The sequence below is a fragment of the Poecilia latipinna genome, unplaced genomic scaffold, assembly GCF_001443285.1.
Source record: "Poecilia latipinna isolate Pla-1442-1.1 unplaced genomic scaffold, P_latipinna-1.0 Scaffold1050, whole genome shotgun sequence".
Classification (NCBI taxonomy): domain Eukaryota; kingdom Metazoa; phylum Chordata; class Actinopteri; order Cyprinodontiformes; family Poeciliidae; genus Poecilia; species Poecilia latipinna.
The window spans coordinates 95,013-122,468 of NW_015113666.1; the positions used below are offsets into that span (position 1 = coordinate 95,013).

General features: G+C 38.3%; 1 protein-coding gene across 5 annotated transcripts in view; it reads left to right on the forward strand.

Annotated features, from left to right (window-relative positions):
- The window catches only part of ubap2l (ubiquitin associated protein 2-like), a 31,324-nt gene that overhangs the window by 2,592 nt on the left and 1,276 nt on the right, over positions 1-27,456 (forward strand). For 2 of the 5 annotated variants that reach the window (XM_015051519.1, XM_015051520.1), the window contains exons 2-28: positions 1,607-1,744; positions 2,416-2,493; positions 4,093-4,203; positions 6,138-6,312; positions 7,340-7,441; positions 7,542-7,587; positions 10,990-11,096; positions 11,166-11,207; positions 11,286-11,338; positions 12,127-12,212; positions 12,404-12,584; positions 12,761-12,959; positions 13,065-13,405; positions 14,773-14,945; positions 15,264-15,384; positions 15,775-15,811; positions 16,348-16,534; positions 16,616-16,682; positions 16,898-17,225; positions 17,923-18,011; positions 18,101-18,154; positions 18,269-18,350; positions 19,556-19,773; positions 21,423-21,528; positions 24,043-24,168; positions 26,554-26,621; positions 26,725-26,919. In XM_015051519.1, the coding sequence (XP_014907005.1) occupies positions 1,649-1,744; positions 2,416-2,493; positions 4,093-4,203; positions 6,138-6,312; positions 7,340-7,441; positions 7,542-7,587; positions 10,990-11,096; positions 11,166-11,207; positions 11,286-11,338; positions 12,127-12,212; positions 12,404-12,584; positions 12,761-12,959; positions 13,065-13,405; positions 14,773-14,945; positions 15,264-15,384; positions 15,775-15,811; positions 16,348-16,534; positions 16,616-16,682; positions 16,898-17,225; positions 17,923-18,011; positions 18,101-18,154; positions 18,269-18,350; positions 19,556-19,773; positions 21,423-21,528; positions 24,043-24,168; positions 26,554-26,621; positions 26,725-26,919 (3,468 nt within the window). In that variant the 5' untranslated portion in view covers positions 1,607-1,648. The remainder of the gene's footprint in view (positions 1-1,606; positions 1,745-2,415; positions 2,494-4,092; positions 4,204-6,137; positions 6,313-7,339; positions 7,442-7,541; positions 7,588-10,989; positions 11,097-11,165; positions 11,208-11,285; positions 11,339-12,126; positions 12,213-12,403; positions 12,585-12,760; positions 12,960-13,064; positions 13,406-14,772; positions 14,946-15,263; positions 15,385-15,774; positions 15,812-16,347; positions 16,535-16,615; positions 16,683-16,897; positions 17,226-17,922; positions 18,012-18,100; positions 18,155-18,268; positions 18,351-19,555; positions 19,774-21,422; positions 21,529-24,042; positions 24,169-26,553; positions 26,622-26,724; positions 26,920-27,456) is intronic. The other 3 variants (XM_015051521.1, XM_015051522.1, XM_015051523.1) reach the window with 3 other exon arrangements.

Below are 27,456 nucleotides of genomic sequence, written 5' to 3' on the forward strand. Positions count from 1 at the left end.
CCTCTTTTGAGAAGTTTTCGATGAGCAAACTTGGATCTTTGTGTGAGTAATAAAAGGTTGCCCAAGTACGACATGGATGCAAGAAGAGCTAAATTATTTTATTTAACACAGAAAAGCAACAAAAAATGTTGTGTAAAAAAAAAAAAAAAAGTAGAAAGTGGTAAAGTTTTGGTCTCTGGGCCAAAAAAAAAATACTGATAGAAAAACAAAATCAGCTGATTGAAGTTAAAAATAAGTGAAGAGGGATATTTTTTTTTCAGCCTTCATCCTCAAGGCACATTACCCTGCATGCTGTGCTTCAGATCTGTTTCTGCTTCAGCAAAAGTTATTTCAACTAATGGCTGATTAACAAGCTTTTGTGCAGCTGCAGTCGCCTCAATCAGGAAGAAACGTAAAACGAGCAGCGCAGTGTTCCTGGAGAACCTCGTTTTCTAAACAATATTGCTGTGTGATTTGACCTCTGAATCAAGAAAAAGTGATTTAATTATTTTAATGAATTTACTTTTATGTTTTTCCAACGTTGCTTTATATTGACACATAAAGCACTTTTAAATCTATCCCTGCTTTAAAATTCCTAATGTATTTTAATATCTAAATATATTTTGTTTAGAGTTCATAATCCATTTAATTTGTCTTTGGTTTGTTTGTTTTTTTGGATATTTAAAATGTCTTCCAGTTCTAGTGTTAAAAGTTAATTACTTATCTTTCAGAGTGTACTGGCATTATTATGACATTTCTTAATGCTATTAACAATGGTCTCAAAATGATACTATTGTTTATCACAATAATTTCTGGGACAATTTATCACCCAGCAAAATTTAAAAGCTGATATACGCCTGCATAGTTCTTTGAAATACTTTTAAGGACTACATGAAAAAGTAAATATAACGAATCAGTGAGTAGATCAGTGGCTAATTTCACCTCTGATCTGTGGTTGGTAGATTAGATACTAAAAATATTCTTATTTATGTTTCTTCTCAATAAATTAAAAATTCAGATTTCCCACTACAGTCTACGAATGCATATCCAGCAGCTTCTACTTTGTTGCTCTTTTTGAGTTTAATAGAAACTTGATGTGCAAAATGAATTTCTGTTTGAGTCTAAACTACAAACTCTATCTACAAAAAAACCTTCAGCACATTTTTTCTTTCATGAGTTGTAGTCCTTTGAAAAAGAGTCCGAGTCATTCAAAATCTGAACAAGCAACTCAGACCTAAAACAATCATAAATATGTATTGACCACAAAAATCTGATGAGTGCATCTCAGCAAAAATGCAAATTTTTCATCTATGTAGTAAGACTTCTGTTTCCGGTCCCAGCACATGAAAGCATTAATAAAACAATGATGGTAATTGACAGCGATTGTAGTCGGTGTAAGAGAGAAAAGACAAATGTTTTGTACGTTTTATTTTTGACTATAAAATGTTGCAGATCTGAAAGTTTATTCAGAAGGTTCTGTGTGGCGCTGCGACCAGTATACAAAGGCTTTACTTCTTGTTCAGGTCAACTGACCGACAAGGTTAAGGTTTTTTTTATTGTTTTCTTGTGTGTATATGTAAGTTTCGTAAAGTTCTGCTACACCCTTTTCCTTTCCTTATCTCCTCAGGTGTTATTCCTTTGTAAATACTGTTATTTGTATATACTGTAAATGATGACGTCCATGGGCGGGAACCGAGCCCGGGGCAGCTGGGAGCCGACACAGGGCCAAACACAGAGCCAGACACAGCACAAGCAGAGGCCTCAGGTACGCATTCAGAGACCTGCAGAGTTTGTTCACACTCCAACAAACTATTGGACTGGGATTAGTTGGATAAAAGAATCTGCTTGATGATTTAAACCTGAGTACTGAAGACAAAACGTTAAGTTGGAGGTAGAACTAGTTACCAATATGCAAAGACTACTTTTTGTTTGTCTCAAACTTTTACTTGAAAGTTGAGTGGAAGAAAAAAGTCTATTAAGGAGTTGTATCTTACTGTTTATGGTGTTCTCAGGGACATAAGAAAATCTGAGAGTTTTTCTTGTAAGTTTTGTTATTTAGGTAAATATCTTCTCAGAGGTTTAAATGCTGAGTTTATTCTCAGCATTTAAATTGATGTTTATGTGAAAGAAACATACAAACTGACACTAATTAGTTAAATAAGAGACTGTACCTTTTGAGAACTTTCCAGTTTTTAACTTGATGATGTTAAAATAGATTTTTCCTGTTAATGTCTTTTGTTTGGCCCTTAAAGACAAACTGCAGCAGATTACAACAAAATTTAAGTAGCTTTTAGCTTCATTGCTTGTATTTGTACCTGGAGGCTTCATGAGAAGTTGTATATAAATTACGTCTGTTTCAACGAGAATGGAAATCTCCTGTCGGTTGGATGCAAATGGTGGACACCTTTCTCTCTTTTTTTTTTTTTTTTCTGACAGGCCACCGCAGAGCAGATCCGACTCGCGCAGATGATTTCAGACCACAACGACGCAGACTTTGAAGAGAAGGTTAAACAGGTGAGCCTTTTTTATATCGCATTGTTTTATTACTGCCTTGTTTTACTGACCTGCACTGCATCTGCAGTTTGCATGTCAGTCAGTTTGCATAACAATCCAGTGATCTCTGTTTTTACTTTGTTGTTCCTAGTAGCAATATAAGCATTTATTTTTTTCCTTTCCCATTCTACAAAATCCAAAACTTTAGTCCATTAGTGTTATTGTTAGAATCATTTAAAAAAGAGGTCTGAAATTTCTTTAAGGGACAGAAATAGTTTTTTTTTTTTTTCCTCCACCAAATCAGCTCTGATGGTGTGCTCACACCAAAGGCGTTTCACGCGTCAAAAAAGCGCCTGACGCTTCAAGTTTACTCTTGCGCTTTGAGGTCAGACTCTGACATTTTGCTCTAGACGAGATTCGGATGCGTCAAAATTGCTCTTGGTGTATGCCAAGGAGTGACATGAGTCCCTCAAACTTTTCCACATGTCCTGCATATTTCGTCCAAATAAATACATTTAAGGAAACATTAAATAACGTTTTTTGCTGGATGCATGTGGGTAGCTTGAGTACGGGGAAATATTTTCAAATAGTAAAAGTTATAACTTATTGACATTCCGACTTCCTTGTTGATCCTTTTCCATCCAAGGTCCTTTCTATTCCCGTCTCTGCAGTCATAACTTTCTTAGTAGGAGATTATTGGACGAGAGCAAACGGTTAACTTCCATAGTTGATTTTTTTTCTGAGATCCCGTCGGAAAATGCACCACTACGTGTTGGTTGACATGTCGCGTCGAGTTGCGGAAGATCAGATTTTTCAACCAGCGAAAGGCCCAAAAGTTTTCAAATCGCGCAGTCCGTGAAGCGCCCTTGACGCTCCTCCACATAGACTTTGAGTCTAAATCAGATGCACCTGACGCTCAAAATACGTTTGGTGTGAACGCACCATAAGACAGCTTCAAGAAATTGGTTCTGTGAAAAGTAAAAATACAGCTCAGTTCCCAATTTTTTTTTTCTTTTTTTCTTTTTAGAGGGTAACAGTGTGAAGAGGCACTTTTCTTGCAAATTTCATATCTTAATTTGACCATTTTTTATATAAAGGTAATTTTAAACCTTATTATTTATCTGAGCTGCATTGCTGACTATAAATCCATATTTACTGTTGGGGCTGCAGGCAGCAACTGTATGCGTCTTTTATTTCTTTTGGTCACGTGTCTTTTCTCAGCATTTTATGGATTCCACATGGAGAAGCTGCCAGAGCAGTTTTGCTCCAAAAGCGAAACCTCAAGAATGAATCCTAACTGTGTTGTTGACTTTATTAAATATAGATTTTACACTTCATGCATCACATGGTTTTTAGGAAAAGTTATTAATGTTGCCTGGAGTTATTTAGCCTGACGGTGTTTATGAATGGAGCTACAAGTGGACCTTCGTGAGAAGAGATATTGTCACAAACACTTTAAATCAGCAGCAGCATCTTCTCTGTTAGACTTTCATTGCAGTATCTATATAAGAACCTACTATTTCACTTTGTTTTGACGTTCTCTTAACAAGAACCGTGACTTGCAGAAACCTAAGTGTGGGCTCATCTCTGTGTCTCATTGTTGCACCGCTTCTCTCTCAGCTGGTTGACATCACAGGCAAGGACCAGGATGAGTCCATGATCGCGCTGCACGACTGCAACGGGGACGTCAACAGAGCTATTAACGTGTTGCTGGAGGGCAGCCCGGACACTGTGAGTATGCTCTCTGTTTAAGACGCGGCCTCTGGAGAAATCAGTGCCACCCAGGCTTAAACCGCACTTGGTGGGGGAAATTTACTTATCATTTCTCTTTTGCAGCGCAGCTTGGCATTTGTTAGGCAGATATTCCACTTTTTATGAAGAATTGTCGTTAGAAAGGGATGCATAGAAAGGTTGTCTAAAGACATTTTTTCCCCTTTCTAGTTTGTTGTTGCTGATCTTTGGAAAAAAAAAACAAGTCTTCATATCTTTTGGTATAATTAGTCTTAAGTGTTGAATGCCAGAGTTTATAGACAGTAAATGTTTTCCAGATTAGATCTGAAAAAGAAAATGGTGTGAAATAATTATAGTTCCATTAGGGCAGCAACTACCAGTTATTTTAGTAATCGATTATTCAGACCGTCAATCAGAAAGTTTTTCATTTAACCACATTAGAAATATTAAAAAATGCAAATAAACTCCCTTAAATATATCATTGCCTAAAATGCAATAACAGCATTCCTTTAGTGAATGTTTGTGGTAGAACATATTTAGTTTTTAATTTTCCTTAAATGCAAAATGTATATATTTTGTACAGTCAATTACTGCTCTGACTGCGTAGTTTTTTTTTCCAGCAATTGGCTTTTATACTCCATTTAATGATTATTTCAATAATCGATTCATCAAAATTAATCTAATTATTTCAGCCTTTGACTTAATTCCTTGCCTGTTATCTAGAATCAGGGTGGCCAAGTCCAATCCACTCGAGAGCTACTGTCCTGCATCCAATCTCCAACACGCTTAAATCACTGCCACCAGGTTTCTGCACAGCTGAATCTGCTGCTTCATGCTGTTTCGACTGGATTAGTCCACAATGGAAAGTTGTTTCCTAAAAGGGATTGTCTGTATCACCTGCGTCTGGAAACAAATTCAGACTGTTTCCAGAAATTATTTCATCCACGTAGAGACAAAAAGAAGCAGAAATGATGTTTTCTCTCCTCCAGGCCTGTAGGTGGCGCTTAACATGGCGTGTGGGACATGCGCATCGAGACTCCACATTTTGTAGAAGTTTTTGCAGAACATTTACATGAAATCAACCGTTGTTTTTGTCACCTATGACGCATTTGGTGTCATCAGTCAGATTAGAGTTTCATTCCACAGTTTTAAACTTATTTCACAAATTTTTGCATGAACAAGATATTATACTCTGCAACCAGTTTCTAAAAAATGTTTTGTCTGCTAAAAAAAATTAAGGACTTTCCTGTTTTAGAAGAAATTGTTGTAGCTCTTGAGTTCTTGTTTCCATCCACCGACTCACTTTTTCATCAGTTTTTGTCAATTTTTCCATCTGTCTGTCCATTTTTTATGTCTGTGCTTGTTTCTTTTAGTCTGCCAATCAATATCCATCTGTTCATCCTTTTTCATTATTGTATCCCTTTTCCAGCTGTCCATTCATCAATTTTTCCAGTTTTTTATTTCTGTTTTTGAAAGTGTAAACGCTCAGGAATGCATTAATCAAACACTTCATGTTTGATAAATGCTCAAAACATTGAAATTGGGCTTGAAATGCGATATAAAGATGGTCCCAAGTAACTGCACAGACATTCCTAGCTGAATATAAACAGAAACTGAAACCGTAAAGTAGTGGAAATGCATCAGAATAACCTCAGTTTAATTGTAGAGTCATTAAGGAGCAATTTCTTCTTGCTTAAGTGAAAGGATCAGCAGCCAGTGTTGGCCCACGTAATTGAAGATCTGCCATTGGCGACAAAAACAGAAGTGTTATTCAACCCTGCATCATTCATTTAGATTTATTCTTCTACTAAAAATGTTTATCCACCAGCCGTGTGACCATCCGACCAGTTGTACTGCAGTAAAGGCCAAGCACTCTGAATAAACCACAGATAACTTCAACACTAGCTGGAAGGACCCTGTTTTAATTTCTCCAGGACTCCTGGGAAATGGTGGGGAAGAAGAAAGGAGTGTCTGGGCAGAAGGAAATCAGCCAGGCGGAAACCGGTGAGGAAGGAAAAGAGAACAGAGAGAAAGGCGGAGAGAAAGATGCTGCACGTCGTCGAGGTGGCGCTCCACGGAAAGGCCGCGGATCGAGCAGAGGACGAGATTGTACGTTTATACTTTGCAAATTTAAGCTTCTCTCTATAATTAATCACATTTATTCCCATGTTTCTGATTTGCTTTGTGATGGTTATAATTAGCTGTTTTTCAATGCATTTTATGCTTTTCACAAATTTAAACAAACTGAACATGTTTAGTTTCTTAAATTTGTGAAACCAGGTATTTAGTAAATAATTCCAGCTGAAAGTTAATGCACGAGGAATTGTCATTGTTGCAGTTCCTTGGAGAAATATTCTTACCCTACTTAACGTTTTCACATTTTTTATTCATTTTTAACCATGTAAGTGCATACAATCAAACATAACGGCTAGCTAGGGCAGGTAGCAGACAGTCACACTGAACATTTTCACATTTTGACGACATGAATGAGGTGGAAAAGGGAGAATATATGCGTTAAAAAAATGTATTGCAAGTAAAAATGTTAAGCCATGGCACTCATTTTTATTCAGCCTTTGCATAATTTTTGCCCCCACACTTTGCTTTGTGTTGGTCTGCCTCATAAGGTCCCAATAATATGCAAAGATGTGTAGCTTTGAGACAAAACTTGCTAAAAGTTCAAGGTGTATTGAGTGCTTTTGCAAGGCACTGTTCAATTTGTGTTAACATTAAAAATGAAGATGTAAACAAGTTTTTCCTTCCAGTAGTTGTTGGAAGCAAAATATTTCCCTCTGAGCTTTCTATTGACCATCTGACACTTTTCTGTCCAATCTTTTGTTCATATTTCCATCTTTTTCAGTCTTTAAATCAGTAATGTGCGCAGTTAAATATTTGCCCCTCTTGTTGGGATGCTCCTGATATTATACCGTCAGGTTGATACGAGAGACTGAAGCTGGCAAAATTGACTCAAACTTGTTTTTCATTTTGATTTGCTTTTCTGATTTCTATAAATCATAAAAATCTCTTCTTTCTGCTAGCTTCCCAGTAATATGTGACTCAGTTTGAGGTCATTTTTCCTGGGGAATGTGTGCACTGCGGTGTTGTAATCCAATACCGGCCTTTCTCTGCATAATTGCAGTCCGTGGCCAGGAGAACGGCTTGGATGGAGGCAAAGCTGGAGTGGCTGGACGAGGAGCAGAGCGAGGCAGAAGAGGCAGGGGCAGAGGAAGGGCAACTGTTGGTAAGCAATCATCTAGAAAAAGTCATTTTTGTTCAGATGGTGCATCTTATGCTTTTCTTTCTGATAAAAGTTAAACATGCATCCGTTTTGTTTTCTCCAGGGGTAAACGCACGGAGAGGAGGCAGATTTTCGGCACAAGGCATGGGGTAAGGGAGCAATTGCCTTTTGTTGCACTTTTACCTGTTGCCATAGTCACCAGAAAGCATGACCCCAGTCTATTGTTGGGCATTAATCGGAAGGTGGGGGAAAAACTTTATCCAATGAGAGAGAGCAGCCTGGGCTGAGCATTTCTACGGAGAGCATAGCGTCTAAAAAATCTCATTCTGAAAAAAAATCTGCATTTATCGCCATGTTTGCATTTTAGTTTCAGCGACTGGCTGATCTGTGTCACAGGATTGACAGAAGTATTTGTCTGTGATGGCATTCCTAACGGGTAGCATTGCACTGAATTTGGATTAAACGGGTATGAATAAAGCGGATGGCAATGTTTCCTTTTTCTTTTTTTTTTTTTCTTTTTTTTTTACATACTCACAGATCTTATGTTGTAAATCCTTTCAGAGTCTGCCTCAAATCTAGACTGTGGCTTTTGTGATTGAGGTCAGGAGCTGTGCGGTTTCCTCCTCAGAAGCCTAAATCAAATTTTCTCTCTCACTGAAACCAAGCATTGAATTAGGACATTAAAGCCTGGGTAGAATTACAGCGAGTGTATGTTTATGTACAGTGTGCTGCCAGAGAGAAACCAGAACAATGTAACCCAAAGCTATTCAGTAATTTAGGGATTTGCTGCAAGAGGTTTAAGTGGTACAACAAACAATTACATAATGTCTCGCTAGATCTTCAGTCTGTATTCCAAGACATTGGAAAAGGCTCTACAGTTTTAGGCATATTTCACTTTTGTACTCATTATGAGGATATATATATATATATATATATATATATATATCATCCTTTTATAAGTTTTCTGTTTGTATTTGGGCTGTAACTCATGATAGCAAAATTAAACTCCATAAAATATGGGAAAAAAATGTATCTGGTACCAAATAGTAAAGCAGTGATTTCACAACGCAAATGTTTTTACGCCAGTTCATAAAATCGAGGAGAAATGTTGGCTTGGATACCTAACAAACTGACACCCTACCCAGAAATTTAAGTCGTCCTCAACTACCACTTGTGGCAAACGATGTAATTGAAAAATGCTTAAATTCTGGTTGCATTCAGGTAGATATTCTGATATCTGATCAGCATTATTACTCTGATCTGCTGCAGATTGCATTAGTGCAACAACCATATTTGCATTAATGAGTTGAGCAGTGTTTTTGCAAAACATGGTAGTGAATGGAAGCAGCTGAAAGTCTCATTTCAATACTTAATCGGTGTAGGTTTTACTTGGGTAGATCTGCACTGCATGTATCTATGTGTAAGCTCTATTTAATTAGAAAACCTCTTGAATAATTAACCAATCATAACGAGCAAATCAAAATACTGCATCAACCAGCAGATATTACTAAACAAAACATTTTTATGTAGGAAAAAACTTGAAAACTTCATACAATAAATACTTTAAATTTCTACCCTGACGATATTTAATTATGCATACAAATATACTTATTCATTATTGTACATTTTAGGTAATATTTCTTCTAATTTACTTTACCTTTAAATGTTCCCAGCATTACGTAGCTTGTTTTCAGATCAATCTGCTAAATGTTTTATTGATTCTCTTTTTAAATACTCTGTCGTTGGTGTTTAAGTATCGCCAATAATGTCTTCCAGTAGTAGATAATTGCAGAGTCATATTTTTCAAATACCTTGTCAACTTTTAACATTTTCAATATGAAAACACAGGTTTTCTGGGGAAAACCTTGATTGTAATTATAAAGGGAAAAGTAGTTTCCTCTAATTAACTCACTCTTGGTTATCAAACTTTCTTACTACCTTTTTCTACTTGAGGTTTCACACAAGGGGCTTGGAAACCAACATTCTGGCTTGGATTTTATTTCTTAATTGGGGTGACCTGACCTCAAACCCTCCGTCTTTATCTATGTGAAACCTCCCCACGTTCCATCAGGAGTGGAAAAACAACGAGCTTCAAATGAACCTTAACTAAAACTACTCTCAAAATTGCACAGTAATCTTATTTTTTTTTTATTACAAAATGACTCTAGTGACTGAAGTAAAAGCTGTACATCTGATTCATCACCAAACCTCCGCTGTGTTTCAGTTTAGTTTAACTTTCAGTTGCTTTGGATGACTGCATCTGTTCCACAGTAGCTTTAAACGAGCCATGATGGAAAATAATCTGATCTCCAGTGGAAAACAAATATGTGACGTCCTAATCTGCTGCCTGTTTAATAAGAGAAAACTGAACGCCACAATCAAAAATTATTTTCTCTGTTTCTATATGTAGAAAACACTTGAAGTTCAACCACTGGTTTGTTTCCTTAAGACGAGAATGTGTCTTTGTTTGGAAGGATCTTATGCAGATAATGAAAGTGTTTTGACTAGTTTGACTTGTTGCTGTTGGTCATATCTCTAGTTTGCCCATGGTGGGAGTTTTCTCACTTTGCACAAATAAGACTTGCATCAGTAGAAGCTACAAGAACACAGCATATTTTCTATATTTACTTCTGACTTTTTATCTACTCAGTCATAAAAAAAACATCCGATTTTCAGCTTTGACTTCATTGCAATGTTAGCAATTCACACCTAGGTGTAAAATCACAAATTTATATTATTTTAATGAGCTTTAAAGGTGACCTGCGGTGGAAAATTCACATCTTGTATGTTTTTGTACTTACTTTTGAGTTTCTACTGCTTCTAAAAACAACAGAAGTGCTTAAAAGAATCATACAGATGTTTTTTAGCAATAAGTAATTTTTTGTTATCTGGAAAATGGGTCGTTTAAAAAACCTTCCAAATGTAACGCTACTAGTTGGCAGGCACTGCCAGTCACCTAGCAATCCCAGCGATGTTACGCCTGTTACCTAGCAACCCCAACAAAGTTCCTGCTGTTACCTAGCAACCTCAGTGGAACTCCAGTGCGTTTGGTCAGCTGGTTTTACCGCTGCATTCGCTGTACAACGGCTGCTGGAAAAGTAAAGTGTTTTGCTGTTGATTTACCATTCAGAAACCATTTGCTGCATTCTTGTTGGTTGTGCAGGAGGTTCTATTGATGCTTTTCAAAGATTAACAGTTGTATGATTGAGCATCTGTTTGCAGCCATTTTCATATGCGAGTGTAAACGTTGAATTATAAGCAGATTATCTGGATTTAAAGTGACAGGAGTCCCTAAAATATCTCATTCTGAAAGGAGTTCAAAATGGGCAGAAGTGACACTAAATTCTCATTTTCTAAGAATGGATTTTGTGTGTGTGGGGGGGGGAGGGGGGGAGAACATGTTTTGTATCGTCCATAGACCTATCCTAACCTGTTCAGAGGAGCATAGGTCACCTTTGAAGACTGAGCTGTTTCCTTTTTGTGCAGGCCTCTGCAGTTTTTTGCTGCCGATTTGTCTGCACATGTTCTTAACTTTTCTCTGTGTTTCCCAGAACTTTCAACCCTGCAGACTATGCTGAGCCAGCCCAGACAGAGGAAAACTATGGAGGAGGCAGTACCTGGAACAACACAGGAAGTGTGGAGTTAGAGGAGGGAGCAAGTAAGAAAGGCCACAAATCAAAAATATTCTCTTTTTGATTGTTTTTCTAATTTTTGGAATATTCTGCAGGAGAGGGAACAAATTATCCACCTAAGTTTGACTCTGCTCCTGGTAAGGCTGTCTGTTCTCTTGTTTTACATGAGCTTTTACTGTTTTAGAGGCATTGATTAAATTGTCTTTGGCTGACAGCTCCATGGAGACCTGCCACAGAGGAATGGGGCACTGAGGACTGGAATGAGGATGTGAGTGTTTCAGGAGTTGGCTGTTCACATTTTACAGTTTTTCAGAGAAACGCCTTGGCTTCATAGTTTGAACCTCATGAAAACCTGATATTTTAACAAGAACGTGGAAAATATTGAGATCCACTGATGGTTTCTGTGCAAACAGGGAAAGTTAATTTCAGTGTTTTCAAGTTCTAGAAAAAGAAGTGTGTGTGAAAATGTTTTCCATACTTGATTCCCACACTCTAAAAATGTATTATCCTTAATCCTTCTTTACTTTACTTTCTTTTGTTCTTCATGTTTTTATTTCCTTTTTAAGGCCTTCCTTCCTCCCTCTAGTGCTTCTTTTCTTCCCTGTGTTCTTCTTTTCCTCCTCATCTTTTGATGTTTTCTTCTGCCTTACCTTTATATCCTACCTCTGTTTTTGTCCCTCCTTTCATCTCTGTTGCCTTTCTCTCCTTTTATCCTTCCAAATTTCTTTTTTCTTTCCTTTTGTCTTTTGCTGCATCATCCCTTCATTCTTTTCCTTTTCTCCTTGTGGTTCTTCCTTTGTCACTTCCTTCCTTTCCATCTTTGTTCTTTGCATCCTTTCTTTTTCTTCTTTATTTTGTATCTTGTGCTATTTACCCGACTTTCCCCCTTTTTTTTCCCTCTCTCCTTCCTTCCAGTTTCAGTTTTTTTAGACTTCACATTTCATTTATTTCAAAATGAACACAAACCCCTGATAACTCTGGAAAGTTGGCTCTGATAAATGTAATTTTTTAAAATTTACTTCCAAATGCAAACGGTCCAATCCTCCTCTTCCTCAGCTGTCAGAGACCAAGATTTTTACAGCTTCCAACGTCTCATCGGTTCCTGCGCCTCAAGAGAATGTCACAATCACCAAAGGACAGAGGTTGGGTTTTATTTTAGATTATGTTTCCTTTTTTGTTTTTTAGATGTGTAAATAGTAGTTTTATCCTTGATTTTTTGGCATCAAGTTAATACATTAACCCATCGTTCCACTCTAAGTAAGAGATTCTCTGCTTAACGTAAACCTGACGAATATCAACATTCAAGCTTTAAACATGCTGTCACCTGCTGCAGGATTGACCTTGCGGTGCTGCTGGGGAAGACTCCCACATCTTCATCCTCAGAGACAGAAAACGCCCACATGGAGGCCGCCCAGCCCTCCTCTCTGCCTCAGTCTCTGGTTTTTAGCAACTCCAAGCAAGGGGGGCCACTTTCCCAGACATCCTCCAGCGCCCCGTACTCCCAGCACAGCATGGTGAGACTCTGATGAAAACCCTGCAGTGATCAACTGATAGTAAAAAATCATTTCACGTGCCACAAATGGCCCCCAGGCCACATTTTGGACTCCCCTGGTCTGTGTTGTCATATCTCCAGGTGTAACATATTAACAGTAATGTAACAACCTGATTTTATTGCCTTTATGCACTGCAGGCCAGCATGCTGGGTAAGGGATTTGGGGATGTGGGAGACCCTAAAGGAGGCACCACTGGAACTACTGGTTCCCAGTTCCTAGAGCAGTACAAGACCGCCCAGGCGCTGGCCCAGCTGGCAGCACAGCACTCCCAGGCTGGACCTCCCAACACAGCGCCTTCTTCCTGGGACAACAACCCCTCCACTCTGGGGCAGTATGGTGAGGATCAAACTAAGCTTTACTTTTCCTTAATTTAAATAAAAGTCACATTTAAGGTATTTTCTGATTTTAACTCTGTCATGTTTTGCCCTCGCTGTTGTGCAGAGATGAAAACTCAGTCAGAATCTGGGATCCACACACCCTTTACGAAGCGGCAGCCCTACCAAACTGCCACCCAGACCTCGTCCATGTTGGACGTTTTCCTGCAGGACAAAGGGCTGCCTCCACCTTCCTCTGTCTCCTCCTCCTCCTCCTTACCGCAACAAACCGCATCTTCACCGCACGCGGTGCCGCCGCCTGCGTCCTCTCTTCCCAAAATGGCCGCCGTCCCCTCTCTGGGTCAGCAGGTCTCCCCGAGTTCCTCAGACGCCCAGGGCTCCAGTCCACTGCCTTTACAGCAACACAAACTCAAACAGCAGAAGAAGAGAACTTCCATTTCCACAAAGGTAATATCTAATGTTTTTATTTAAACGGTAATAAATGAAGTCCTACAGTCGTGAATTCAAACTTTTCTTTTTAGTTCATTTGTGTTTTTATCTCAAAAGTGTGGTGCTGGAAAAGTTTGAAAATTTACCTTGAAAATACTTAAAGTTCTTGAATTTTACTCTGTAAAAACTGTACGTTCCCTTGCAGTTCAATTTCATTTTTATAAAATATTGAATGTTCAAGACTCTTGATGTTTGGTTAGACTTGCAAATTCAGTTTCATCTCAGGCTGAATACAAAAGCTTGCAACAGATTTTTAGGTTTTTATCAGAAGTAAGCAAATACTTTTGAGTACAAGATATTAAAGTTTGCAGTTGTAATTTGAAAAAGTTAGAGGAGTTGTAAACAACTTTGCAATAGAGTGTTATATATTTTTAAAACATGAGACACAAAAAAGTTTTGGATATTCATACAATTTAGGGAAATGTTTTAAAAACACAGCTGCTAATAATCACATTTAATTAAAATCTGCTAAATAAAATCTTTTTTTCAGTGCAGATTAAAGTAGAAATCCAAAAATGTGAAAAGAAATGTCAGTGTGTTGAGTTCATTCAATGATTTAACAAGATTTTGATGTGGATCAATAAAGGGCCAATACATTGGCCCTATAAAAAATGTGTCAAATTAATTTTTTGGGGGCTAAATCAAGATCATGAAGGCTCTTAAAGGGCCGGTGGTGCCAGAATAAATTGATAAAACCCATTCACAGACTGTTTAAAATATGAAGGAATTCTTAAAATTAAATAATATCTAACATCTTCTCAGTCCCTCCGGGATTTTGCAATTGTCTTGATTGTATATTGCAATTAAAATAAAAGCGTTTGTGGTACTAATTTTTAAATATTTGCAATATTTACACTTATTTATGACAATAAATGCAACTTTTTATTACTCGCTGTATAGATCATGAACTATAATCTGACATCATTTAAAGCTGAGGCAGCTGTTTAGTTCAGTAAGAAAGTTCTTAAGTTTTGAGGAAAATCTGCAATAAACTCTCAATTAGGTATTAATGCAAAAAAAAAAAATTGGAGATTTGTTAATTTTTGCATGAATTTCCACAATAATTCACAAGAATTTGAAGGGACTGATTGATATAATTTGGAAAAACTGCATTAAAATGATTAAAATAATACTTAAGCACATGTAGTGTTTAGTCCAGAACTTAGAAAACCACATAAAAAATATGGCAAGTTTGGCACATAAAATAGGCATTGGTTTGATGCAACATTTGCATTCTTCTCATTTATAAGTGTCATGTTGAGCATCGTTAAGCTCGTTTTATTCCAGTTCCTCCCTGATGTTCTTCTTCCTCTGCTCTCTCTCAGATTCCAGCGATGGCCGTCGAAATGCCCGGCTCCACAGACATTTCAGGGCTCAATCTTCAGTTCGGAGCGCTGCAGTTTGGATCAGAACCGGTTCTGCAAGAGTACGAGTCCACCCCTGCCACCACGACGCCGGGCAGCCAGGTTCAGAACAGCCTCTACACGAGTCCCAGCAGGTCGGTAACCTCTGGAGCCCAACCCTGGAAAAGGTTTCCTGTCTCAACACATCGACAGAAAAAATCTTAAGTTCTGCTTTTTATATTTGTGGTTTCTGATGCCACCTTGTGTAGATATAGGAATAAAAAAACGTCTTAAAATGTGTTTTTTAGGACCGATTTGGAAAACGTCTGTTTTTATTGAGTCTTTGTATTAAGGCATCACCAAACATATGTTTATTTTTCCTGCAAATGCTCTAGTCTAATTTTAATTTTAACATCAAACCAAAAAAGTAATGTGATCTTTTTGTTTGTGGATAATTTCACTCTGATTTGCAGCGAATCGACTCCCGCTCTGTCGAACGCCGGCCAGATGGAAATGTACGATCAGAGAGCGCCTCAAACGCGCCGCTATCCCCCCTCGGTCTCATCCTCTCCTCAAAAGGACCTGCAGCCCAAGGTGAAGCTGCTGCAGCTCTTAATTTTACCTTAAATTTTCAAAATTTTTATCCAGTTTGATGATGTTCTCATTTTATTTATTTTTTATTTCCTTTGATTGTGTGCAACTTTTATTTTAAATTGGTACTGTTTTGTAAAAATGCTTACATTTTCATTTTTAGCATTGATGAGATTAGAATATAGTTTAAAAATATGCTTATTTCATTAACTAAATTCAGTTAGTGAAGCACAGATTAGCTACACACAGCTAATCTGTGTTTCAGTTTGATGATTTTCTACTTGCAGCTCATTAAAACGTAACATTTTAGATTACAATAATTTTTTGAATTTTATTAATGCTTATTTTCTAATCAACCCAATGATCTCATTTTCATAATTTCTATTTTTTCAGAATGGCTTCAGTTCAATACAAACTAGTCAGACTGAAGGTAAGTTTGTTTTTCTATTATTCTGAAAAGTAGCAGCAGGATTCCTGATTGACTTCTAAAGCTCCTGAATGAGTCATTTATGTAAAATATCTTTAAGTCTTGTTTTCTATTCTACATCTTAAATGTTTACATTTGTTGATTAGTTGCCTATTCTATTTACTTTTGTTGCGCATTTTTTTTTTTTTTTTAAATGCAAAAACAAAACTATAAAATATATAATATGAGGCGGTAAATAAACATTTCTGGAGAAATTTTAAGTTGAACATTCAAGCTTCTTATACGTTTTTCGTGGAAATTGTTTAATTTGTTTAATTTTTTTTCCGATCAAATTAAAAATGTTTAGGTTTGGCTTCAAATCAGGAATTTCAGTAGTTAACTCTGTTCACATAGGTCAGAGAAACATTAGTGGAAAGTTATATTTTTCTTAGATTCTAAATTTTCACTTCATGGCTATAAGATGAAACCCCGATCAGGTGAAATTATCTTCACAGTGTGAGCATCTTAAAGCAAATCCTTTCATTTCTGCCCCACTCCAGGCCCTGCGGTGTCAGTGAAGCCGGGTTCTGATTCAGTCACGCCTTCATCCGTCTCCAGCATGGCGGCTCTGGCAGACGGCGGCTCTGGCCCCGCCTCCTTGTTGACCACCAGCCAGTCGAACCTCGGCGCTCTCGGGCACAACGAAGATCTCCCACCAAGCTCCATTCCCCCTCCTCAGCACAACAAGTGAGCTGAAGTTCAAATGTGCATCCAGGCCGTTGTGAGAACCGACGGATTGTCTGAACCAGCCGGTTTTTATCTCCACAGCTCTCATCCATCGCAACAGAACAGTCTGGCTCCGTCTTCAGTGCGAACGTCAAACTCAAGCTTACTGGTGAGCTCTTTAAACGCTCGTCTCGGCTCGATTTTCTTGCAGTAAGAGCCACTAATTGTCGAAGTGCGTCTCTTGCTCCGTTTCGTGCTGCGGTTCAAAGTTGCTAACAGCTTTTTCAGTGCTTCCTGTGGCTGCAGATGAACGCATTAGATGCAGATTCGCGCTAATGGATGTGTAATCTCATCAGTCTCAAGTATATCCTCCTTCTCTCTCAGCAGCACCCCAACGTAGACACCGACTTGAGCCTGCACTCGTCCTTCTCCTCCTCTGTCTCAGCCGTGCCATCTTCATCGGTTCCCCCTTCCTCCTCCTCCATGGCTGCAGCGCAGGCGTCGCTCGGAGCCCCTCAGGGCTCCTCAGTGGGCCCTGCCACCGTCTCGACTCCCTCGGGCCAAGGTCCCGTCAGCAGTCTGGCCATGGGCCTCAACGCTGCCTCCATGGGCGCGCCGACGGCAGCCCCCGCCTCCATCTCAGTCTCTACGACGTCCTCGACTGTTCCCTCTTCGGCCACTTCTTCCACACGCAGCTCTGCAGCTTCCTCAGGTCGGGCGACAAGTCAGAAATACACACTGCATTTATCATCCGACTCTTTAAACCGATTATGCAAAATGCACATTTGCATTTGGGTCTCGACTGCTTCTAAAAACAACCCAAGTGGTAAAAAAGAAACATGATACCCAATAAGATCAGTTTTTCTTTGTGTCTGGAAAATGAGCCGTTTCAAAAACCTGCCGATTAAGTCACTGTGCCATTACCTAGCAACCCCAAGTGGAGCTCCAGCACATTTACATGCGCTGCACAATGGCTGCTGGAAAATAGTTTTGTTGTTGACTTGCCATTCAGGAACCACGTGCTGTTTTTTTTTTCTTTTTTTTGGTTGTGCAGGAGGCTCCACTTCTGTCTTTCAGAGATGTATAGCTGTATAATTTTGCATCTGTTTGCAGCCATTTTCAGTAAAAGAATACTTTCATTGCCATTTTAGGCAGTTAAATGGTTTGTCATTTTAAAAAAAGGAATTAAATTGTGTATTTGCATTCTCTCATTTCTAATGGGTGAAAAATCTTAAATGGTTGCATGAAAAATCTGCAGAATGTGCCATTTTAAAAAAAAAAAATCCTGATTACTAATATGATCTTTAGTTGCAGCCATACAGTGTAAACAATCAGGAAATTGTATTTCTTTTAATAACGGTTAGTTTAGTTGTATTTACTCCCTTATTTAAATTGTTTTGTGTGTGCAGGGAAAGCGCCTCCAAACCTGCCACCTGGTGTGCCCCCTCTACTGCCCAACCCTTACATCATGGCTCCAGGACTACTGCATGCCTACCCGGTGAGTCTCAAAATAATTTTATCTGAACTTTTATGTTAGCTCTTCACATTCCTGCAACAGTTTTCTGACACTTTCTCACTTCATCTCAGCCTCAGGTGTATGGCTACGATGACCTACAAATGCTGCAAACAAGAATACCATTGGTGAGTTTCTCCTCCAGAGCAGCACTTAGCTGCTGAAAAATCAGCTCAATCCCACACACCGCCGTGCTGGTAGCTTATCTTTTGGGTTATTAACATTTCTTTTTTTTTTTCTAGGATTATTATAGCATTCCATTTGCCACTCCAACAACGGCGCTGACAGGCAGAGAGGGCAGTCTGACAAGCAACCCGTACTCTGGTGAGTCCACTTCGAAGAACCGAGTTGAGAAGTTATGATGCAAAATTCAAATTTTTGCATGTTTTTGTACTTTATTTGGGTTTATATTGCTTCTAAAAAAAACAACTTAAGTGCTAAAAACATCTTCCAGCCATTTTTTGGCAATAAGTTAATGTTTTTTTTTTTTTTTTGGTGTCTAGAAAATGAGCTGTTTCAAAAACCTCCAGATTAAATGGGTACCTCAGCCAAGCCCTGAACCCAGCAGAACTTCAGCACGTTTACTCAGCTGGTTTTTCCCTCATTGTACAATGGCTGCTGGAAAACACAAGTGTTTTGTTGTTGGTTTGCCATTCAGAAACCTCTTGTTTGATTCTTGTTCATTGTGCAGGAGGCTCCACTTCTAGCTTATCATATTCTGATGCTAAACCAACATTTTATTCTCATCGTGTTGCCTTTTTTTTTTTTCTTTTTTTTTTGCACTTCAATTCATATAACCTGCCTCCAAACTGTGTTTGTGGCTGCATCAGATTCAAAACTGTTGCACAAGTACTTTTATTTTGTAGCCATTAATAAAACCAGTAAATTCTTCACCATAAGAATAAAAGAAAAAGAAACAGAGCTGGTGGAGATGTTTTTATCTTCAGACAGATTAGGTTCCTGATTTACTCTGCTGTGCCTGAGAAACGAGTCTGAAGTAGGTGTAGGTGATATGGACATGATATTTTATCACTATATTTTGTTGCACTATTGTGATAATGATGAAGGTGATGATAAAAAGTGTTTATCACTTATTTTTAAGGCTGCTTCTGTATGTCACAGCAGTTATATCCCCAGAAACAAACACTGCTCTTGAAAAACGTTTCTGTTTGTAATCTGCTTCTTTAAGACACCAGTCACATAGAGAAATGTGATTTATATCATTAAGCTGCACATAGTAACTGGTTTTAATCATATTTTGAAATTTATTGATGCTTTCATTGAACAAACGGTGGAGAAAATGGTAAAAAATAAAAATCCTGACGGTTTTAAACATCATTAGAATTGAATTATTGTTATAAGAAATTCATCATGATTAATGATAAACAGTTTGAACATCTGTAATGTTTTCTCAGTTTTATTTTTGGGATAATAATTTGCGAAAGGAGCTTTTTCTCCCCATGTTTTTCTGGTCCTGGATATTGATTGATTTCCACAGAGCTCATCTTTTCTTCTTGTCCCGTTTTCAGGCGACTTGTCGAAGTTCAGTCGAGGCGATGCATCGTCCCCGGCTCCGGCCACCACATTAGCTCAGACGCAACAGAATCAGACCCAGACGCACCACACCACGCAGCAGCCCTTCCTCAACCCGGGGCTGCCGCCCGGCTACAGCTACACAAGCCTCCCGTATTACACTGGCATGCCGGGCCTGCCCAACACCTTCCAGTACGGACCTGCTATGTTTCCGGTGAGAAACTTCACATCATCTCAGGGCTGCTGATCGACCTATCAGAGCGCAGAAATGAGAAACTGACTGACATTCATAACGAGGACAGCTGAGGACGTGATGCAGGAGAAAGTCCTAATATGATCGTTTTGATCTTTTAGAATAAGACTGAAAGAAAACCTTCAGGATAAAACAAGATATTTTGGTTCCTTGTATTTAGAGAATGTTGTAAAACTTGTCAAATTCTGCAGAACTTTGACTTTGTTGTCCTTAAGCCACTTTGTAAAAACTTTGGCTGTAAGCTTGGAGTCATGAGCTGCGTTTCCATTGGTCATAAAATTGGAATTAAGAAATTAAACTCATTTAATGGAAACGCATAAATTTAGGGAAAAAAAATAGTTTTTGCCCATGTGTGATAAATTTTATTTTATTTCTTGGGGACTGTATTGAAATTAGTCTATTTCACAAAATTGCAAGTGAAACACTTCTTTTGCATCACACTAGTCATAAATTCAACAACAGGATGTTGCTACTGGCGAAAATGACAAAGATGACAGGAAGTGGTAGGAAGATCATGGTTTTTTTCCCCGCGTAAACGAAACTTATTCATGTGTGTATTTTTTATTTTTTATTTTTTCAAACAGCATTTCTTATTTTTAATTATGCTTTTTCAACGTCACCTTGACAAAGTTTTGCTCACATTTGTAATTGGAAACGCAGCTACAGTTTGTAAGACCAACCTGCACCCGAGCTTTTGCTTCCTCCTTCAACATTCCTACTTGTTGTTCTCTTTCCTCGTGTTAACTTCTACTTTACGAAGTGCACCAGTTCCTCCTGCAGCATGATGCTGCCAGCCCCATTCTTACAAGTGTTCACAGATTGTGTTTCCAGAAATGAAGATCTGTGTTCCTGTGTTGCAATCCTGCGTTTTTAGGTTTTTGATGTTGATGCTTTCTTCTGACTCGTTGTGTTAAAACATGCAAAATCCCTTGATTGGATTGAAATGTATTTGGTTTAAATAATGTGACGGTATTGTTTATATATGGGCAGAAAATTAATTAATCCGATTATGATGTGCGTTTACATCCACTTTGGCAAAAAGTAATAAAGGTGCAATGTTATGTATTTAAATAAAGACATGATAACATGCAGGTTGAGCAGTTTTTCAGATTTTTTTGATGGATTAATTGCAGTCTTCTTTTTTTTACCATTGGGTTGGAAATTCTTAGCTTTTTTTTTTTTTCAGAATTACCTGTTTGAGCTAAAACTGTTTCCAAACAAGGATTTTGACTTCAATTTCAAGAGCTCACAGCATACAGACATTTGGTACAAATATATAAACTTTAAGGGATTTTTTTTTATAACATTTTCCACAAATGTTAACATGGATAACTGGATTCATCCAGTTGCAATTCTAAAAATAAAATAAAAGTTCTTTACGCATGAGAAAACATTTTCTATAGCAGATATGCATAATTTTTTTCCCCCCTGAAGATTATGTAATATTTGCAGTCCTAAAGTTTTATTTAGCTGGACTAAGAGCAAAATGGTTCTTGCAAACATGAAAAGTTTGAATATTTATCCAAATAATTTCTAAATGAAGACTAGAATCCCAGCTCTGTCGGATTATTTTTCGTATTTCATCCTAACTCGCTTCGGTTTTTGCTCAGGTGGCTCCCACCTCTTCGAAACAACACGGCGTGAATGTCGGCGTGAATGCGTCCGCCACGCCCTTCCAGCAAGCGAGTGGCTACGGTTCCCATGGATACAGCACTGGTGAGGATCCCACTCTGTAAACCTCCATGACTGTTCTCACAGTCCGCTCTTCGATTTTTATCCCCCGTCGGTGTGGGATCCACATGTCATCCGAACTCAGCTGCATCTGCAAGTGTAAACATTGTGTGTGTGTGTGTGTGTGTGTGTGTGTGTGCGCAGAAGTTTTATTTCCTCATGTTTGTGAAGACGGTCGTCGTTGCTGGAGACGTTCCTTTTTTTTTTTTTAAGTTTTTCTAAATTTGAGCGACTCATGTTTATGCTCGAGGATTTTGCCAGAAATGTAAACCTCTGTTATGACATGAAGGTCTAATTTCCACCATGTTGGAAGTGGAAGTGAATGCACCAGCAGCAGATAGAGGGGTTAGGTTACTGGTTTCCTGCTGTTTCCATGGCTTGCTCTGCTCATTTTACAAGTTGGAGTCTTTCTTCGGGCTTTGCCATTGATCACATCTCTTGCACACAACTACAAGTGAAACTGCCATTTTTTTTTTCCCCATACTTCCTTTTTAGCTCTTTTGTTTCTCTCCAGCTTGTTTTCCTCGTGGTTTTCAGGAGTTACACGTTCATGTCCATTCTCCTCCCCAGCACTGAAGTGTTTTTGTAGTTTTATCTTCTTCCACACTGCATCCACCACATGCGCATCACCCATTTGTTCTAAGCTGCACCATCTGCTGCTTTCTGCCATTACCCCACTCACACCCACTCTCAACCCCCTTCCTACACACACCCTGCCTGCCCCTCACTTCCCTCACCTCCTTCCCCAAGACTTGAGTCAAACAGTATTTGCAAATGATGCTGGCGTTGATTTGGGCCGTTCAGACAGGCTCTCAGGTGCAAAAACACAAAATCTTACCAAGTATTTTTGTCTAGTTTTTAGTGAAAATATCTTAGTACACTTGAAATAAGTCAAAATTAACTTTAAAGTAACTTTTCAGCACAATATGGGAGCTTGTTTTTAAGATAAAAAAAAAAATCACTAGTTCCACTGGATGATTATTTTTTACTTATAACGAGACATTTTCCATAAATTAATCAATCTGATAATTTTTCATCAAAACAAAGTAATTATTTACTTAAAACAAGCTTATATTTCTTGCTAAGAAAGTTACTAATAACTTAGTTTTGTCTTACTGAAAATATCTTAGTAAGTTTGAAATAACGTTTATTTTATTAATTGATTAATTTGCTGATTACTTTGGCAGTTAATCGGATACAGATTTTTCTTTTGGCCACTTAAGAAGCATTTTTTATGCAGTATCAGAAACACATTTAAAGGTGCAAATAAAGACATTAATTTCCTTTTTTTTTTTTTTTTTTAAAGTAAGAAAATAAACATTTTACTGCCTAAATGCAATAGCATTCCAACCTGGTGAAGCTAAAGTTATACAACTTGAGTTTTGGCTAAAATATATTTACAGACCAAAGTGTTTTTAATCTTAAATGCAAAATGCACATACATTGTACAGCTGCACCGATTTATCGACCAGCTGATTTATCAATGCCGATTTTCTTAATTATGGGAGATCGACTGTTTTGTACATGTGAAGCTGAACTTATCCCCTGATCTGATCTACTATAGATCTAAAAATCACCTTTGCCATCAAGTCCAGGTCATGTCTGCACGTTTATAGTTAACAATATTCACCCCACTTTTGCCAATTCATCAATTTTCTTGCTATACTGAGCAAAATTTCAGGCAAAAAAAAAAAAATGGTATCAGCCAAAATCTGAATCAGCAGGTCAGGGTTTTTTTTTAAAAGATTGTCCAGAAAACATCAATCAGTGCAGCCCTGATGCATCGTACAGGTTTGGATTAATTACTGCTCTGAATACAGCTCTGGAAAAACATAAAGAGACCTCTTTATATGATCAGTTGCTCTAATTTTACTTTTTATAGGTATATGTTTGAGTAAAGTGAACATTGTTCTTTTATTCTATGAAATACTGACAACATGTCTCTGAAATTCCAAGCAAAAATTTTGTATTTATTAGCAGAAAATGAGAAATGGTCAAAATAACAAAAAGAAACGGAGCTTTCAGACCTCAAATAATGCAAAGAAAACCATAAATATTCATTTAGAAACAACAATAGTAATGTTAGTTCAGAAATCATTATTTGGTGGAATAACCAGGAGGTTTTCACTGCAGTCGGCTCTTAAGTTTGTCCAGAGCTGAATGTTGTTTTCAGCAAATGGCCTTTTTTGAATCCCTTTACTCCAGTTAACAATTACTTGATTTCTAGATTACCTTCAGTAGCCAGTTAATCGTTTCGGCCTCATTTGCAGTAGAAACTAAAGTAAAAATACTTGGTAAGACTTTGTTTTTGGAGTTGGTCTCCAGACTCTTCAGAGCACCGTCTGCATTAAACCGTTTTGGCGAAGCCTGTCGTCTGGTTAACGATCCCAGACCTGGAAGTTATTTGCAAATGCTGTGTGGCGCAGGTCCGCCCCGCCCCGCCCCCCTGCCTGGTGTGTCTAACGCTGTGGGCTGCGGCTGTGTGTCTGACTGTTGCAGGCTATGAGGATGTGGGCCAGGCTTCAGGGAGTGGGGATTTCTGTAAGGGCGGATACGGCACTGCCGTGGCCGCTGCCGCTTCTGCACAAAACAAGCCAGCCAGCTCTGTCACCGGGCCTGGAGTCGGTGAGTGACGCCATACGTCGAATTAAAGCAAAGAACAACAAAACAAAAACTGTTCCTTCAGTCTTCCTCCTCGTGTCACCAGCCATCCCTCTCCTCCCCTCGTCTGTTTTCTTTCGCTCTTGTTCATTTTTTGCCTCATTGCTGGAGAGCTTTGCCTGTCGGACAAACATCACACCACATTTGCCTTCAGTTGTGCCTCTTTTACCAGCTTATTTTACCTTTTATTTTTTCCCCCACCCCGTTTCCTGAATTCTGCACAGGGAAACTCATCATCAGCTCCGTCGTTGGAAGTTAAAATACGACGAGCTGAAACGGTCCCAGCTGATTGAGTTTCTCTGGTCGGTGCCGTCCCGTTTTCCATTTCGCTTGCTCTTCATCCTCATCATCGCTGCTCAGAGGGCATCAGAACGACTCGATGCTTCCTGTTCCTGTCAATGGTGAAGAGTGACTTCATGTCCGAGCTTTTGAGCTCCTGCTGGTTGGATTTAAAACTCGGTGGTTCTTGGATTTGTTGGGCCGAGTCTGGTGGATTTGAATGTGAGGATGCTTCGTCTTTGCGGCCGTTTTGACCAATCGCGGCGTTTAAGGAGGGTTTTCTCATGGCTTTTTGTTTTTTTTACTGAGCATCTACTGTGACCCATTGCATGCAGAAAGCCTGGTGTGATGGACCTGAACTTGAACTGCTAAGATTCATTGTTTAACTTTGTTTCAGTTTAATCCAGTTGTGTCCAAACTTTTTCCACTGCAGGCAAAGTTGAAAGTATTTATTTTTCTTTCCAACTTAAAAGATGTTAAAACAATGTTGATGAACTGAACATCATTGTACGCTGAGACATGCAGCATAATTCTGCACCAATAGAACCCAGATGCAGTGAATCTGGATGTAAACAATGTCTGAAAATTATAATTATGAACTCATTAAAGAAGTCTTTGTCACTGAAGCACATCACAGTCCCACCAGTTCTGTCTCTGACTTCACATCCAAGCAGCCTTCCCTGCTGACGTTTCAGTCAGTCCTCCTCCTCGTTGCTATGACAATGCTGTCGGCTCCAGCTGCCGAATAAACTTTAAAATCGATCCACAAACGGCTCAATCTGTTGCAACTTTTGTAATCGAGTGACGTAAACTTTAAAAATTTAAATTGAGCATTGAGACCTGCAAGTCTGTTTGTTACTAAAATGTCACTGCATGTTTATAAACGTGCAATTGTTGCATTTTAAAACTCCCAACAATTGTCATGCAAAATTACGATTAAGCCAAATTTTGCTGGGTGGTAAACTGCCCCAGAAATGATTTTGATAAATGTTAATATTATTGTTTTGAAATCATTTTTAAGTGGTATATTGATAATGGATAATAATTCATCTTCTTCTTTTTCTTCTTCTTCTCAAAAACTAATAAACTTTAATTTTGCAACCAAAATTTGACACTGGAACTGAAAGATATTAAAAAAAAAAAGAAAATTGACCACTAAAAACCAAAGCCTTAAATAAAATGGACTATTTGACCTCTCAACAAAATAGCCCTTTAATTCTAAATTGTCATGCAATAAATTATATGACAATTGGACCAGCCTATGCCAAAATAAGTTTCTTTAAATCTGATTTTAAAGTATTTTTGCTTTACTACCAAAATATTTTTACAGTGTTTTCATTTTCAAAGTATTCATGTTTTCTAATAATGTCTTTCCTACTGCATGAAAGCTTCTTCATAATTATTTAAACTGAGTGCTTTTCAAATCTACTGCAGGTAAGATGGTGACTGCTGATAGCTACTCTGCTTAAGCTTTACACACAATAAATAACTATTCTTTTTTCAATAAAAATGTTTTTTTTTTTCTCCTCTTGAACTGGAATTTTCAAATAACGTTAAAGCTTTTAGTTGCTGTTTTTAGACACTTATTGATCTCCAGAGGTTGCATTCACAGGAACAACTAGGTTTTTTATTTTATTTTTATTCTTTATCTAACATGCGGAACTGAAGGCAGACACATTTTAACCTCAACGAGCTTCTGGCCTGAAGACGGTTCACTCCTTTTTGTGTTTTGACCCCGTTTAGTGTTGATGTGAGCGGTTTTCTAATGTCTAGTTGGAGCAAACATGGCTGCAAAAACATCACAGGATTTTTCACTACACCATAATCTCTTTACTTCTGTTCCTCCTTATTTTGTCTCTCAGAAAAGGCAAATCTGCTGAAATCATCTATGGACAAGAACATAGATGTAGATGCTGAGGATTTGTCACCATTTAATATAATTTTCATTTTAATCCCACTGCCTTCTTGTTGTTTAGATGTGTAAAGGACCATGTTGTCGTTTATTTTGATGGGAGACGATCTCACTCTGTTCCGGATAAAGTTTGTAATGTCTCTCTTTTTTTTCTGCAGGAGTTTCTGTGACATCAAGCAACACAGGAGTGCCGGATATTTCAGGATCTGTTTACACAAAGACACAGGTAGCTGCAGGTTATGACCAATATCTCTGCAGTCCAGCAGCAGTGCCTTGATTTTTTTTTTTTTTTTTAATTTTTCCTGATTTTTGGTTTCTTCTTCCTGCAGTCGTTTGAGAAGCAGGGTTTCCATGCCGGGACGCCAGCAGCTTCTTTCAGCCTCCCCTCGGCGCTGGGGACCGGCGGGCCCATCAACCCCCCGGCAGCCGCTGGCTACGCTCCGGCCCCCTTCATGCACATCCTGACCCCGCACCAACAGCCCCACTCTCAGATTCTGCACCACCACCTGCAGCAAGACGGCCAGGTTAGATACTCGGCATATTCAAGGACACGGCAGCACTAAAGACGACCAGGCAGAAAAACTACAAAATCAGATGTTTACGTACACAGTTTAAAAAATGGACCATTAGGATTTATACACTAATACTGTTCATACCGGGGCTTGAAATTCTTAAATTTAATTTTGGTGATTTAGAGGTTTGGAAAGTGCTGGATATTCAAACTGCACAGTTTGAATAAAGTGTAATCTAACATTTGATTAAAAGCCCAAATTTTTAAAGCGTTATTTATAATTGAGTCCAGGTATTTAAAGCTAATGAAAAGGCACAAACACATTTTTTCTCAATGTCTGAAGTCAAATCAGACCAAACTTTTCTTGTTTTGGGTCACCAAAATAATTTGCTAAATTTCAGAAAACTTTGCAAGAAAATGTGAGATTTTTTTTGTAACTTTCTCAGAGCAGTCAGGTGTCTGTAACAGACTTTTCAAAATAGAAAATTTTGTCGTATTTTAGTTTAACTTCCCCCTGCTGTAAAATGTAAAACACACTAACAATGTTAAT